The following is a 17,220-nucleotide window of genomic DNA, read 5'->3' on the forward strand; positions in this document are numbered from 1 at the left end:
TCTCCACACATCCCACCTTCTCCTTCCTTCCCCCCAAATGGTCCATAAGTCTTTTATCTATGTCTATATCTCCATTGCTGCCCTGAAAATAATTTCATCAGTACCATCACTCTGGATTCCACACACATGTGTTAGTATACAATATTTCTCTTTCTGACCTACCTGACTCTGTGTAATAATGAGTCACTATTTTTAAGGAAGCTAAACTCTTAGGGATCTTTAACTTAATTCAATAACCGTAGTTTAGCACAGGAGGAAACTGTGACCTCCAAGAACCTAAGCCACTTGTTCAAGATCACACAGGAGGTGAGCATGGCAGGGCTGGCTTGTGTCATCCTGCCTCAGTTCACTGCGCTACTAACGCTTCTGAAAGGCAGAATAATGGCCTTCAGAGACGCCCAGGTCCCCACAACCTGTGACATGTTGCTTGCGTGGCAAAAGGGACTTTGCAGATGTGATTACTGTATGGACCTTGAGATGGGGAGATTATCCTGGCTGGTTCAGCTGGGCCCAATCAAATCAGAAGAGCTCTTAGAAGTGGAGAGCATTTCCTCATGGTAGCCAGAAGAGATCTGCTGGAAAGGAGATGAGTCAGGGTCTCAAAGCACAAGAGGGACTCAGCCCCGCTGGCACTGGCTTTGAAGACAGACAAAAGGGGCCAGGAACCAAGGAGGGCCAGTGAGAGCTGAAGACGACCCCCGGCCAGCAGCCAGTAAGGACATGGGGATCTCATTCTTATAGCCTCATGGAACAGAATCCTGCCCACAGCCTGAAAGAGCTAGAAAAACATTTTCCTGTGGCACCTCTCACAAGGAATACGGCCCTGCCGCCGTCTTGAGTTTGATCCGTGGGAGATGGAGAAAGGAACCAGCCAGGGACGTGTGACTTACAGGACTGTGGGCTGATAATCTTGTGTTGTTTCAAGCTGGTAAGTCTGTGCTAACTTCCTAGGGGAGTACTACACCGCTGCACACTGGCTCTTCCATGTCACCACGAGGAGCCTTCATTTACCCACTTAACAATATTTACTGAAGACCTATTATGTGCCAGGCAGTGTCTCAGGTGCTGGAGGGATAACACAAGTGACACAGAGATGCCCTATTTCCAGGGAGCTTACGTTCACACAGAGAGAGGCCTCTAAACCAAACAAATACGTTAGATGGTAGATGAGTAAGTGGTGAGTGCCGGAGGCAAATAAATAATGCACAAAGATGATGGAGCAGGCTGGGGGGGGGCGGAGTGTGGTGAGGAGGGTGCTCACTGAGAAGGTAATATTTGAACAAAGAGTTGAAGGAGTGAAGGAAGAAATAAGCCATGTGGATCTATCTGGAAAGTGTTTTCCAAGGAGAGGTAAAAGCAGGTGCAGTGGTTCTGAGATGGGAGCGTGTCTAAGCTGCTCCAAGAACAGCAAGGAGGCCGGGATGGTCAGAGCAGAGTGAGCAAGGGCAGGCAGCATGCCAGAGAACGACAGGGAGCAGAGCCTCGGGTCTCCTAAGGGCTCTGGGACAAGAGGTACTGGAAGGATTTGAGAAGAGGAGCACCCTGATTGCATTTCATCTGGCTGCCAGGTAGAGAGTACCTGAGGGGCAAGTGCAGACACAGGGGGCCAGCGGGGGCCCTGCTGTGATGAGTCAGGTCAGAGACGATGTGGATGGCTGCAGTGGGCTGGTGAGAAGTGGTTGGCTTCTGGCTACACTTTAAAGGAGCGGCAATAGGAGGGACTTTCTTAGTGGTCCAGTGGCTAAGACTCTGCACTTCCAAGGCAAGGGGCCTGAGTTCAATTCCTGGTCAGGGAACTAGATCCCATGCACTGCAATTAAGAGTTTGCATGCCACAGCTTAAAAAAGATCCCCAACGCAGCAACGAAGATTGAAGATCTTGAGTGTGGCAACTAAGGCTGAGTGCAGTCAAATAAATACATGTTCAAAAAAAAAAAAAAAAAGAGGGCCAATAGAATCTCTTCATGGGTTTGTTGTAAAATAGGAGCGAAAGTAGATTCAAGGATGTTGGGTGAATGGCCCCTGTACCTCTTGACTCTGGATTCATGCCCTTATGCAGCCCCTTCCTCTTGAATCTGGGCTGAGCCAGGGGACTTGATGTAAGCGACAAATGTAGCAAATGTTGGGCCAGCCCTGGACTTAATCTAAAAAGGCAGGGCAAGGGAATTCCCTGGTGGCCCTGAGGTTAAGAATCCACCTTCCAATGCCGGGGACGAGGGCCCATTCCTTGGCTGGGGAAATAAGATTCCCACACTCCACAGGGCAGCAGCTTCTGTTTTTGTGTTGCTCGGACCCTGAAGGCACCACATCCTGGAGGACAGACGGCGTGAAAGGACCATGTCGAGAAGCCTCGAACAGAGGGAGAGGCCCTGAGCCTTCAAGGAGAAAGGATGCTCGGTCAGCCCAGCCCCTAGCTCACCCTCCAGCTCAGCCAAGCACGCCAGTGACTACCAGTGAAAGCACCGGAAAACCCCTGAGAGAGGCCGAGTCTCGCTGACGGAGCTGTGAGCAGATAGATAGAGCCATTGCCAAAGCTACTAGGGCTTGGTGCGGTTCTCTGTGCTGTGATACATGGGAAAAAAAAAAAAAAAAAAAACAGAAAAAAACCCAAGGATTTGGGTCTGACCGTCCAGAAGAACGCTGGGAGCATTAACCAGACCGAGTGGCAGCTAGTTAGTGGGCTTGGGGGAAAATCTTGGGTGGAAAGATGCAAATCTTACTACTTGTACATGCAAAAGAAATATTCATTTGCCTTAATATAGTAGAAGAATGAGATCTTCTATCTCTTTAACTATTGCTGGATTTCCCAAGCCCAGGAATGGCTGTTTTAGGAACAGCCCTTTGTATCTTCAGCATAATAGCGAAGCAGACGGTAAAGGAATTGTTTAGTTTTTTTTTTTTTTTTCTTGGCATCTTCTGAAGCTCTGTTGACAATCAGCGAAACCCCCGTGGCAGTTTCAGGCAGAGAAACCCTCGCCCGGTCTTTCCGGCGTTGCCATCGTGGTTTCAGGGCTCCGGGGATGCCGGCACCCAAGGGAGCACCCACCTTGCTCGCGTTCCCTCTGGCTTCCGCAGCCGGTCGGGAAGAATAGTCCCAGGCTTGGCGGATGTGCTTCTGGAAGCTGGGTGTGCAGCCTTGGAGCAACGGCCCTGCCAGTTAGCCGGTTAACCCTTCCTGCGGCCGTCCACCTTAGAGCCAGCAGTGGGCCGGAAAAGAAACGCGGCTTGGTCAACTCGGTCAACCTGTGGGACGCTGATGGCAGCCATCTGGGCGGGTACCTTGTGCAGTTCCCCCAGACTAAGTGTTGGGGAGAGGCTGTGTATTGCTTAAAAATTCTAACATCCCAGAATGAATATTAACACGAAAGGACTACTTTCTGTTGCCTACCACCACTCACTCACTCCCACCTGCAGCCCAGGAGGTCTGCCCACCCACACCACCTTCCCCGGCTCAACCGGCTGTGGGGGAGAGTTTCAGTTCAGTTCAGTCGCTCAGTCGTGTCCGACTCTTTGCGACCCCATGAATCGCAGCACGCCAGGCCTCCCTGTCCATCACCAACTCCCGGAGTTTACACAAACTCATGTCCATGGAGTCGGCGATGCCATCCAGCCATCTCATCCTCTGTCGTCCCCTTCTCCTCCTGCCCCCAATCCCTGCCAGCTTCAGGGTCTTTTCCAATGAGTCAACTCTTCGCATGAGGTGGCCAAAGTATTGGAGTTTCAGCTTCAGCATCAGTCCTTCCAATGAACATCCAGGACTGATCTCCTTTAGGATGGACTGGTTGGATCTCCTTGCAGTCCAAGGGACTCTTCAAGAGTCTTCTCCAACAACACAGTTCAAAAGCACCAATTCTTCGGCGCTCAGCTTTCTTCACAGTCCAACTCTCACATCCATACATGACCACTGGAAAAACCATAGCCTTGACTAGATGGACTTTTGTTGGCAAAGTAATGTCTCTGCTTTTTAATATGCTGTCTAGGTTGATCATAACTTTTCTTCCAAGGAGTAAGCGTCTTTTAATTTCATGGCTGCAATCACCATCTGCAGTGATTTTGGAGCCCAGAAAAATAAAGTCTGACACTGTTTCCACTGTCTCCCCATCTATTTCCCACAAAGTGATGGGACCAGATGCCATGATCTTAGTTTTCTGAATGTTGAGCTTTAAGCCAACTTTTTTACTCTCCTCTTTCACTTTCATCAAGAGGCTTTTTAGTTCGTCTTCACTTTCTGCCATAAGGGTGGTGTCATCTGCGTATCTGAGGTTATTGATATTTCTCCCAGCCATCTTGATTCCAGCTTGTGCTTCTTCCAGCCCAGCGTTTCTTGTGATGTACTCTGTATATAAGTTAAATAAGCAGGGTGACAATATACAGCCTTGACGTACTCCTTTTCCTATTTGGAACCAGTCTGTTGTTCCATGTCCAGGTCTAAATGTTTTAGAAGACAGCTAAAGGCAAATGAAGTCATCGTTCACACAAAGGCTCATCTTCTGGGTTCAGCCTTTTCTTGGACCAGTTCCTGGGGGGTGGGGGGTGGGGAGTGACTTCCATCTACGTCCCTCTGGAGATCCACCCCCCCCCAACCCCCACCATGACCCACCACTGCAGCCCTAAGTAGGGCAAAAAGACTGGGCTTCAGGGCACAGAGGGGCTCATAGTTGAGCAACTACAGGGCTCATGTCAGAGGAAAGTTGAAGGGTTTGACTCAAGAAATATTTTCTTTTTAATGTTAGGAGGCATTGTTTAAGAATTTAACCATATGCTAAAGGGAAAAGGAAGAGGAGGGCTACATTAGGAGCTTGGGATTAACTGATACACTATATAAAAAGCAGATAACCAACAAGGACCTACTATACAGCATAGAACTATACTCAATATTTTGTAATAATCTATAAGGGAAAATAATACCTTTTTAGCTAATACTTTATAATACTTTTTCAGATTATATCTTTATATATAATGGTCTCCAAGAATAGGTGCTGAAAATAGAGGTCAGTACTCTGAAGGGTTTATAACAGTTTTCATATAAAATATATATATTCATATACCTTTGTGAATTAGCCAAATCAGCTTTGTATGAGGAAAGTGGGTAATGAGGTATATGAAGCCCTACAGGTTTGGACAGCTTTCCATAATATTATTAAGTGAAAACTGAAGGCTATATAACCCCATTTAGGGGTTCAATATAATCTGACTTGTGTGTTAAAAGCACAGAAAATTTATGCATAAGAAGAGTCTTTAAGAATAGAAACTAAAGGATACAAACTAAAGTGTTATAAACTGTTGTCTCTAGGGAAATAGGGTTATGAATTTTTTTTTCTTTTCTTTATTTTCTACTATTTTTATTATAATAAGCATAGATCACTTTTGTAACAATGATCAGATTTTTTAAAATTCCACAATAATGAATAATTCTAGCACTTTTCTAAATCTCCCTTTCTTCACTCCCTGCTCCCCTCCCTCATACCCTCCATCTGTTACAGCAGAGTAACCTTGCTCATCTCAGGTACCTGGCATGAACATCCCCACCCCCGAACATGGGGCAAGATGCCAAAAGGCTTCTCAGCAACCAAGAGAGATGTCCCCATATCGATAAACTAAAACACGTCCATTTTGCTCACAGACAAGCATCTCAGACTAGTACTGATGACTTGTTTACGTATACTTCATACACAGCTCTAGCAGACACTGGTATCTGAGTTCAAGTGCACATTTAGAAGAGGCAGTTAGATGACGAGAAAGTACCCACCGCAGGCAGACACAGAGGAAGCAGAGAGAGCTGGCAGAGGTGAAGTGAGGACAGAGTCCAGACACGACTTCCACGCCGGTAGGTCTGCACAAGGACTCCTCAGGATACAGGGCACAGCCTCTGCCTCCTTGCCAAGGGCAGAAGAAATCCCCGTTCCTAAACTCAGAGAGGATCACAGGGATGGCGATATCCAAGAGAACCAGACACCAAATGCCCAGGCCTTAAAAGAAATAGAAAACAAGTCTGTGGTCAGGATCATCCACATTAAAAGTGGGCATCTTCAAACACAGCTTCAGAGTCTTGGTGACAGAGGCCAGGCTTGGGAATGAGGTTACATTCTTGTTCATTTCTACCTTTCCTGCTTTTGAATGAAACGATGTTGATCTTACATCTGTCAGTCTTCTGGTTCCACTATCTTTTCTTCAATATCTGATCTTATAATTAAGGCACTTATACTACCCCCATTACTTTTTTGCCTCCATGATCCTTAGTACCATTTTCCCCCCTCTTGGTTTCACAATAGTCCTTATATTAAAAAAAACCAACAACTAGAAAAACAGTCTTAATGAACTGTTTTTGGAGGGGCTGTGCCCTTTTATACTGACCAGTTTTTAAACTCTTCATAAAAATGGTGTTTAACAAGCCCAAACTTACAAATGTGAATGGGATAAAGTCAAAAGAAGATGAAAGAAATGGCATTCCTGGTGAAATAGGTCAGAGGATTTTCAGATTCCAAAGTGACCTGATAGTTTTATGTGATCCAATCCAGTCCCTGAAAAAAGCCCTGCCAACAGGTAACAGGTCTTTGAAAGCTTTTGAAGCCAAAGGCTCCCTACCAGCCAGCCGATCTCTTAGGAAGTTCTTGGTCTCATTAAGAATGAGAAACAGATACCACGGCACCAACCTGTCTCCAAGAACACAATGAGACAAATGTAATTGCTTGTATGAGGGATATAAGTCAGCAACTCCCAAATCGTTCATATTTACACCCACTCCATTCTGGCTGTCTTTCCTTTATAATTTGGCCATACATCGATGTCAAGTGTATAATTTCATCCGGGGCTTTGTCAGTTACCGCCCAGAGCCATGATTATATGGTGGGAATTTCCTCCCCAGGAGCAAGTCTATCTTTAGTATCTTCTTGATAGTTACCTCTTAAACATAAAATCAAAAGGGAAGTCTTGGTTTCCTTATGTGGCTCCAGAATCACTAAATATAACATTTAGAAGCAATTTATCAACTGAAACCATTGACTTTTCAGCTGCCATTACCATTTCTCAAAGCAAAGTGTTCCTATTCCTTTCCTTCGTTATTTTTTTTTTTAATCAAATTACAGTGGAAATTTTAGGGACTTCTACATTGACCACACAATCATGCACTAAGTTCATCTTTCATCTTGCTGGTGTCCAGTCTAATAACAAAGAGATAAAACTGGATTTTGAACAATTAGAAGTACAGCTAGAGGCATATGACTTCTGGAAATATGATCTGGCATATGATTTCTGGAAAAATTAAACTTTTTACAAACAAAATAAAAAACAACTCTCCACTCTAGGATTCAAAAGATAATTTATTAGTCAGAGGAGAATCACACACCTATATCCAGTAATATGCTTCTTTTATTTTTGTGCCTTTTATCTTAAAAATATATTTAAACAAGAGACAAAGATAATATTGAATTTTCCCATAAATTTTGCTTTCTTATTTACAGTGTTACATTGTAAATAACATTCCATTATACACAGATTAAGGACTGCATTACTGTATGTTCTCTTTACATATTCTTTCATAATACAGTACACACAGCTCGAAGCTATGCAGGATTTAAGCTTAGAAAAGCTTGAGGAAGGAAGTACAAACTTTATCAATAAGACTATTATTTAAAAAGGTTCTGACCTTAATTCTCTGCTAGATTGTTTCACTGAAACCATTCTTTGTTAAAGAAAAATGCCCCATATGAGGGATGAGAACAGCAGTTTAAGTCACCACAGGATCCACTTAAACTGGCTAACAAATAAAAACACTTGGTTCCTAGCATTGTGATCAGGAGCACGCCACTGTCAATCACTGCAACAAGCAGACTTCCTCTGCAGTTTCAGACACATTACATGTTACATCAACACAGACCGTACCGCTTTGTGAAATCAACCGTTTCCTGCAACTTTAGGTTTTACCTGTAAACAGTTAAAGCACACATTTTGGGAAGATGATTTAATCATTCCTGGTCTGAGGTTACATAATAAGAAGGAGTTTCTAATTCATTGAAGAAGCGAGCACACGCACGCACACACACTCACACACACAGCGTCCCACTCGCCCGCCCAAGACCCGCGTGTCGCCAAGCGCTCACTACAGCAGCACTAGTGTCGCGACGGACGCAAGAGGCTGCGACAGAAGTTATGAAATGAGGAAGGGAAAACATCCAACTTCGTTAGAACCCCGTGGAGCTCGGGTTCGGTGGTGCCCTCGACGCTCCGGGTTCCGCTGGAAGGCTCAGCTCACCGGGCTCTCCAGGCGGCAGACCCCACCTTCAATGGCCACGGACTGTCCGGCCACCGCGCCGGGAGGGAGTCTGGAAATATGAGTCTGCGGAGGAGGAGACAAGACTGTTAGAGGCGCCAGCTGTGTTCCCTCCCCTCCACGTGCGACGAAGGGGTAGAACACACCAGAGAATCTTGGCTTCTCTTTGCTCCGAGAATCTCCAGGCTGTGCTGGTGGGTAACTCAGGGGCGGACAGATCCTGTTTGTTCACATCTTAGGGGATGTTAACTGAGCACCTACTACATGCCAAGCACAGCACTGGCTGGGGAAGGTTCCGAGATCGGGACAGCATGGAGCTTAGGGCTTAGTCATACTCAGAACAAGAATGGTTTTCAAGCCAACGATACCGCGCATATTCCAGTTACCGAAACTGGCAACTGATATACATGTTGTCCTCTAAACATTCAAAACTGAGAACACCTGATTCGTGTTTACTCCTTCAGAGTTAAGCAGCTTACAAAAATTAGACCACTCAACAACCTCACCTAAGTGAGGGAATGAAAAAAAGAAAAAGAAGAACTTACAAAGTAAGTTAAAAACAGGCATGAGTTCACACAAAATCGAGCCTGAGCTCTGCCCCTGCGCTGGAGGCAGAGGGGTGCCTCGTCTCGGAGCTTCCGGGGGCAACGAGCAGACCGGGGTCCAGGTGGGAGGATGGGATCACACGGACCAACGGCTCGGAGGAGGAGACTTCCTGGCGTGGAGTCCGGGGAGCTACCCCTCTTGCAGGGCCTTACCCGCAGCAGGTACCGCATAGGGCGGACGGGTAAAGACTGCGGTCGGAGAACAAGGGGCTTTGTAAGGCTGTGTATTACAGCATCACGCAAAGGAGGCCAGCAGGCAAATTTCTTCCGTGAGGGGTCAGCCAGGAATTCCTTTTTTTTTTTTTGGATGATCTCTCTTAATCCAGGGATAGATAAATGTTGGAGTTTCTAAGAAGAACAGAGGGACTGTATATCCTTCAGATAATCCTCTCTGATTCTGCTTCTCTACACAAGCTTTTCCTAAGGACTGAACCGAGGGGAGCTCAAGTCCCAGAGTGCAGTCGCCGGATGCAGCGGGGGAGGTGGCCAAGGTTGGGGTGGGGGTGACATCCTCTTGCGCAACCAAAGATGACGCAAGCACGTGCTTTAGCTGGAACAACACGGAGGCTAATTGATTTTAATTCTTAGGTCTCACTGCACAAGTCCTGTGATAGCAACTGACATAGTCAGCAATTTGGAAAGTTCTGGAAAACAGAAAATGTTCTCTGGGTACCGAGTGTTTGTGTGTGCAAGGCAGGAAGCCACCTGTAACCTGTGGGACGGAGGTCTGTTAGCTCTGGGGTGGAGATCTGCGCACGGCAGGCACTGTGGCATCTCCTGGGAGGGGGTTATCCCTGAGCTCACCCGCCATACCCACACCTCTGGCACCATGTCCCAGAGTCTGGCCTCATTATTGCTTGCATCTGAGGGTCGTACCTGGGGGTATCTTATAAGTACAGATGCATTATACTGGGAAGTCCACAGTAAGACACGCTCATGGACCGCTGTTTCTTGTTGGTGTCTCATTAACCGAGAGGGAGGGTTTTGAAGACAACGCGGCATCTGAGTCTGCTACCCAGCAGCACTCCTCACAACCAGCCGCCTAAGGCTCAAATCTCAATTCCCACAGCTCAGTGCTGTGGGGCCTTTTCTTCTTTCAGGAATTCATTAGCATGAAGCCAAAGAATTTTTTCCTCAGGCATCATTCATCAATTAAAAGGAACATTCTAACCAAAGACAATCTCAGAGAGAGAAGCCCCTTAGGCCCCTTCATCCCGCATCTCACCCTCTTCAGCCAGGATATGGTCATGTGATTACAATAGGGATCAAGAAGGTGGAAAACTATATAGTGGTTCCTCAATAAATTAAACATAGAATTATCATATGATCTAACAATTCCACATCACAGCATATACCCAAAATAAGTAAAAGCAGGGATTCAGATATTTGTACACAAGGTTCATAACAGCTTTATTCACAATAGCCAAAACGTAGAAGCAAGCAACCCAATGTCCATCAAGATATCAATAAGCAAAACATGGTCTGGACATACAATGGAATATTCAGCTTTAAAAAGAATTGACAGAGGGAGGTGGGAGGGGGGATCGGGATGGGGAATACATGTAACTCCATGGCTGATTCATGTCAATGTATGACAAAACCCACTGCAATGTTGTGAAGTAAGTAGCTTCCAACTAATAAAAATAAATGAAAAAAAAATTTAAAAAAAAATAAAATGGATAGCCATCAAGGGCCTAAGGAAAAAAAAAAAAAAAGAACTGACATTCTGACACATGGCGGCACAACATGGGTCAGCTCTGAAGACACTAAGCTCAGTGAAATAAAGTGAAGTGAAGTCACTCAGTCGTGTCAACTCTGCGACCCCATGGACTGTAGCCTACCAGGCTCCTCCATCCATGGGATTCTCCAGGAGAGAATACTGGAGTGGGTTGCCATTTCCTTCTCCAGGGGATCTTCCCGACCCAGGGATCGAACCTGGGTCTCCCACATTGCAGGCAGACGCTTTACCCTCTGAGCCACTGGGGAAGCTCAGTGAAATAAGCCAGACACAAAAGGACAAATATTGCACAGTTCCACTTGTATGAGGCACCTAGAAGTCAAAATTCAGAGATGGGAAGCAGGATGGTGGTTGCCAGGGGCTGGAGGGAGGCAGAATTAGGGAGTCATTCATTAACAGGCACAGTTTCAGTCTGAGAAGGTGAAAAGTTCTGGAGATGGAGGGGGGTGATGGTTGCACAACAAGCTAAATGTACTAAGTGCCACTGCATCAGTTCAGTTCAGTTCTGTCGCTCAGTTGTGTCCAACTTTTTGCGACCCCATGAATTGCAGCATGCCAGGCCTCCCTGTCCATCACCAACTCCGGCAGTTCACTCAAACTCATGCCAATTGAGTCGGTGATGCCATCCAACCATCTCATCCGCTGACATCTCCTTCTCCCCCTGCCTTCAATCTTTCCCAGCATCAGGGTCTTTTCAAATGAGTCAGTTCTTCACATCAGGTGGCCAAAGTATTGGAGTTTCAGCTTCAGCATCAGTCCTTCCAATGAACACCCAGGAATGATCTCCTTTAGGATGGACTGGTTGGATCTCCTTGCAGTCCAAGGGACTCTCAAGAGTCTTCTCCAACACCATAGTTCAAAAGCATCCATTCTTCGGTGCTCAGCTTTCCTCACAGTCCAACTCTCACATCCATATATGACCACTGGAAAAATCATAGCCTTGACCAGATGGACCTTTGTTGGCAAAGCAATGTCTCTGTTTTTTAATATGCTATCTAGGTAAGTGCCACTGCCTAGTACACCTGAAATGGTTACAATGGTAAATTTCATGTTGTGTATGCATGTGTGCGCGAGTGCTAAGCTGCTTCAGGAATGTCCAACTCTTTGCGACCCTATGGATGTTATATATGTTTTAGCATAATTTTAACAAAAGAAGAAAGCAGAAATGACAGTTTTCTTCCTGGTCTAGAACTGTATTCTAGAAGATGGCATTAGTGGCTGGAATGAATCCACAGTGCAGACCCCAATGGAGAAACATTAACACCAGGTTCTGTTCACAAATAGGTTGAAAATTTCCAATCATATTACTTAAGATATCTGTCCCTAAAAGAGAAGTTCAGAGGAAAATTTATCCTCATGTTTCCTGGAGATACAGAGAGAACCCAATGAGACTTCCTGGCAGGCCAGGCACCAGAGGCAACAGAGAATAAATTAATTTTTAAAAGATCAAAGAGTGACCACATGTCCAAGCAGACAGCCTGTAACTTGACCAGGGGGTTGTCTGTCTTAAAGCAATTGATTTTCTTTTGAGTACGAAAAAGACCCAGAATTAGAAGGAAGAAACTAGCAGGCCAGGGGACTTGATAACAATCCCTTGAGATCTACAGAAACACAAATGGCCAATCCAAACTCACTTCTAACACTCCCAGCCCCGCCAAGCTTATGACAGAAAAACATGTAAATAAACTGAGCTAAACCACAAAGTATCAAGGAGAGTTAGGAAGGAAGAGAAAAAGGAGTTTGAAAAGATGACAATGGTCTTGAGATATTTATTAATGATACATGGGCAAAATAATTCAAAAATACATTGAGATTTATGTAAATTGAGCTGTACACAGAAATGCTCACTCAGACAAACAAGCTGTTAAGATTAACTTCTCAGGATTATCTCTTTCTGAAATTATCACCGAGTCAATTACAAAACACACTGGGCATGATTTTGGTGTTGAGAGGAATAAAATGATTAATCATCCAAATATATGTCAACACTTCACCAGTTTCATCCGTCAACATGATCTTCAAACTCATCAGAAAATATGACCTTGGCCTGGAAAAGTTAGAGCCAAGATGTATTTGATGCTTTCTGTGGAGATTTCAACAGAGCATCAAATGACATTATAAACAGTGGGGGCTGTTTAAGAGAATATTTTATATGAGTGTTTATCTCTAAAAATTCTTCTGGAGAAGTGGGCTTGAATTCCTCAAGCCTAAAAATAGACCACTGTCTACAATGAACTTGCATGTCAGCATTTTAAAGTGCAGCGAAGTATTTTACAGAGTGTATAAGGACTGCAGACTCGAGTGTGTCCTACAAGTGTAAGAACTTAACACCGCATCTTTAAAACCAAAGTAGCAAAGTACTGTACTGGAATTCAGAACTACGAGAAATGACACGTGAAAACAGCAGATGCCAAAGCAGCGGCGTTTTGGGTCTTCTCCCTCCATTCCCACTCACACACTGCTCTAACAAGGATTCCATGTCTCGTAGCCTCTTCAGTTCTTTCTCCAGGAAAGAGGACCTTTACAGGACCCTCCCCTAGATCTAGAAGCTCTTCTTCTAGCTCCTACAACTCCCAGCTGAGCATTTCATGGTTTTCGATGCAACTGTTCAGGGTTTGGTTTGTTTGGAATTTTTGAGTCTCTGCAGTTGAAAGCCCAGTGAAGGCGAGAGTTCGTCTTGCACACACTCCTCTGCGTTCCCTGAACTTGTCAGAGTGTCTGACACAAGCATATTCTAGAAATGTTCACTGAGTGGAAAAGTGACTAGAATATACCCTTCGGGGCTATGTTTATGTACAAAGAATCGCAAGCGTTTTCATTCATGTGACCAGTCAGTTTGGTTAAAAAGTCAGTCACACTAATTTGTTACAGTGAAGATTGTTATTAAATAGATTTTTAAGAAGCATGGACAGGTTCCATTTCCCCACTTTGTGAGTGATTATGGTGTTAGAATGGAGATAGAACCTTAGATTCTGAAGATGCTAATGGCTCCACACTAATGGAACCCAACGGCTTTAGAGTTAGAATTCTCTGCTTTCTTAATAATTCCCTGAATGGCCAGACAGATCCTTGGGGTTAACACTCCTAGAAGAACTATCACTTTATAGACTGTCTATTCAAAGCCAATAATATTAGGGTTGCATTTTTTTTTATTAAAACCAAAAGCATTGTATAATAATGTATTTAGCCTGAAGACTTCAAAATGAGAAAAAGAAAAATATAATACAGAAATTATATAATTGTTTGATGTCCTAATCACAATCTAAGTAGTAGCCGAGACTTCCTATCATTCATACTCATGTCTTTAAATCTTTTAAGACCACCTTAGTGACTGCTTTTTTGTGGTTTCCAGGAATACTACAAGCACACAATTTAATTTTGAAAGTCTCAAAGCCTCTATTTAGTGGTTATATTTTAATCCATCTTTCCACTCGCCAGAGAGTTGCTTGAGATCTGCCACAGCAGTCAAGGAAGGAAGATTCTCTTAGACAAGTTATTATCCTCCTTTGGTGGGGTCAGGAAAATAAAATATAGACAGACATATTAATAGCTCAAAAAAAAAAACAACAAAGCTCTTGGAAATGTTTTATTCATTGGTTTCATAATTCTGAGAGTTTGGTTTCTGTTTTTTTAAGAAAACAAAAACAAGTTTTTTTCATCAGTCACTGACTAAGAATCCAGAGCACCTTGGATTCTGGGCCACTCTTCTTCCTGGACACAACACTGGACTACATCTCCCAGCCTCCTTTTGCAGTCACTTCAGTGTGGCTTCATGATTGCAATCAGGCTTATAAACCAATCAGGCTTCATCATCTTATAAACCACTCTCCTTGTGCTTTCTCTGATGACCTGAGGCCTATGTGATGTAAGAAACCTGGGACCCTGAATTATAGTTTGGAAGAGAGTCCTCTGCTAATCAGAAACTCCAAGTTGTATTTTATGTGAATGAGAAACACGCTTCTCATTGTGTTTAAACAATTATACATATATATTCTGAGGTTTCTTGTTATAGCAGCTGGAGCTATCTTAACCAACAATGATTTCACCCAGGCTTCGTATGTTCTGTGTAACTTCTGCTGGTTACTTAACTTCTCGGGCCCCCATCTCTAAAATGGGGATAGCAACATTTGTCATCAGGTTGACAAGGACTGTACGAGACACTGATGCAATGAGAGCACAGGCCAGTAACTGTCAGATTCTTGTTATTCAAACACACACAGCATTGTCAAACACAAAACATCACACAGGACAATCTGACAGATTATTTGACATCCCAGAATGAGGAAATTCTATTTGAAATGTTTGATATTCTTCAAAAATAGGATGAGATATTTTAATGAAAAATTAGCTGCATGCTAAAAGGTAACACTGAAGAAAATGGACACTGTTTGGCCAATACTCTGATGCTGCTGTTCTGCTATCACTGATACAACAATTAACAATTGCTGCATATTTACTAACTACTAAGGGCTTTGTTATATACCAGTCTGCTGTATCACTAATCTTCTAAGGCTCAAAAACAATCAGCTCAACATGCTTGGGTGCTACAGAGGAAACCAAAGTGATAGAATACTGGAAAATTTCCTTTTAAGAACATGTTATGTTGTTGGGAAGACAAGTAAGGCCATATAAAATGATCAGAAAACCATTAACAAAGGCACATGATCATACACCAAGAGTTTACAATACTCCAATGTGCGTTTTCCAACACAAGCAAGCAGTTAACTCAAGTCTGCGGATAATGGGGGCTTCCCAAGTGACAAGGGGCTTCCCTGATAGCTCAGTTGGTAAAGAATATGCCTGCAATGCAGGAGACCCCAATTCAATTCCTGGGTCGAGAAGATCTGCTGGAGAAGGGATAGGCTATCCATTCCAGTATTCTTGGGCTTCCCTTATAGCTCAGCTCGTAAAGAATCCACCTGCATTGCAGGATACCTCGGTTCAATCCCCGGGTTGGGAAGATCCCCTGGAGAAGGGAAAGGCTACCCACTCCAGTATTATGGCCTGGAGAATTCCATGGACTGTATAGTCCATGGGGTCGCAAAGAGTCAAACACGACTGAGTGACTTTCACTTTCAGGTGGCAAGAGTGGTAAAGAATCTGTCTGCCGATGCAGGAGATGTAAAAGACACAGGTTCAATTCCAGGGTTGGGAAGATCCCCTGGAGGAGGGCATAGCAGCCCACTCCAGTATTCTTGCTGGAGCCTGATGGGCAACAGTCCATAGGGTCGCAAAGAGTTGGACACACCTGAAGTGACTTAGCACACAGGCAAACTGTGGATATTGTCCTACATTTTAACTCAATCTTGACACTATCTACCAGGAGATAGTCAGTCCCCATGGGTTAAGAACTCAGTCACACAGACCTCCTCCCCATAAGTCCAGATGCCAATCGCTGGTCCAGATGGTCAACGGCACTTCTGGCCCCAGCTATAAATCAGCTGTAAGTAGGAGATTCCCACCACCCTATCCTCGGGTTTGATTAATTTGCTAGAGCAACTGACAAAACTCAGGAAAATAGTTTACATTATTGCAAGAGGATATAATTCAGGAACAGCCAGATAAAATAGATACATAGGTAAGGAAGGTAGGCAGAGGCTTGGAGCCTTCCATGCCTTCTCTGAAGGCACCAGTCTCCCCAAATCTCCACATTCATATTCTCAGAAGCCCTCAGAACATTGCAATTCTGGGATTTTTACGGAGGCATCATTATATAGGTATGAATAATTGAATTGTTGGTCACTGGTGACTGAAGTCAACCTCCAGCCCCTCTCCCCTCCCCATAGGTCAGGGGGTGGGGCTGAAATTTCCAACCCTCTACCCATATGGTTGGTTCCCCTGGTAACTAGACCCCAGTCTTAGGTTATCTTGGGGTTTTCCAAAAGCCACCTCATTAAAATAAACTCAGGTATGGTTGAAAGGGTCTTGCTGTGAATAACAAGATACTCATTTCACCTTTATGTCTCTGAAGCGAGACTGAAGACTAATGATCAAATACTATAACAAAAGATACTCCTAGAGGAGCTAAGATGGTGGAGGAATAGGACAGGGAGACCACTTTCTCCCCTACAAATTCATCGAAAGAATGTTTGAATGCTGAGCAAACTCCACAAAGCAACTTCTGATCGCTAGCAGAGGACATCAGGCACCCAGAAAGGCAGCCCATTTTCTTCAAAAGGAGGTAGGACAAAATATAAAAGATAAAAAGAGAGACAAAAGAGTTAGGGATGGAGACTGGTCCCGGGAAGGGAGTCATAATAGAGGAAGTTTCCAAACACCAGGAAACCCTCTCACTGGCGGGTCTGGGGGAAGTTTTCGAATCTCGGAGGGCAACCTAACCGGGAGGAAAAATAAATAAAACCCACAGATTACATGCCTAAAAGCAACTCCCAGCAGAAAAGTACCCCAGATGCTCGCATCCGCCATCAGCAAGTGGGGCCTGAATGGCGGGGAGTGGGCGGCAGTGCTTAGGAACAAAGGAAGGACTGAGCAATTCCAGAGAAGAGCTAGCCGGCAGCGGACCGGCCCATCCCCCGCCAGAGGCAGGAGGCGCATGCGGGGCGGGGGCGGGCAAATGTGGCCCCACAGAGGGCACCCCCTGCCAAACTG

At 44.6% G+C, this 17,220-nt stretch overlaps 1 protein-coding gene across 3 annotated transcripts in view; it reads right to left on the bottom strand.

Moving 5' to 3' along the window:
• Positions 1-7,300: 7,300 nt before the first annotated feature.
• The window catches only part of TASP1 (taspase 1), a 247,254-nt gene continuing 237,334 nt past the window's right edge, over positions 7,301-17,220 (bottom strand). For all 3 annotated transcript variants that reach the window (XM_043883311.1, XM_043883312.1, XM_043883315.1), the window contains one exon: positions 7,301-8,334. In XM_043883311.1, the coding sequence (XP_043739246.1) occupies positions 8,242-8,334 (93 nt within the window). In that variant the 3' untranslated portion in view covers positions 7,301-8,241. The remainder of the gene's footprint in view (positions 8,335-17,220) is intronic.

The sequence above is a fragment of the Cervus elaphus genome, chromosome 23 (assembly GCF_910594005.1).
Source record: "Cervus elaphus chromosome 23, mCerEla1.1, whole genome shotgun sequence".
Classification (NCBI taxonomy): domain Eukaryota; kingdom Metazoa; phylum Chordata; class Mammalia; order Artiodactyla; family Cervidae; genus Cervus; species Cervus elaphus.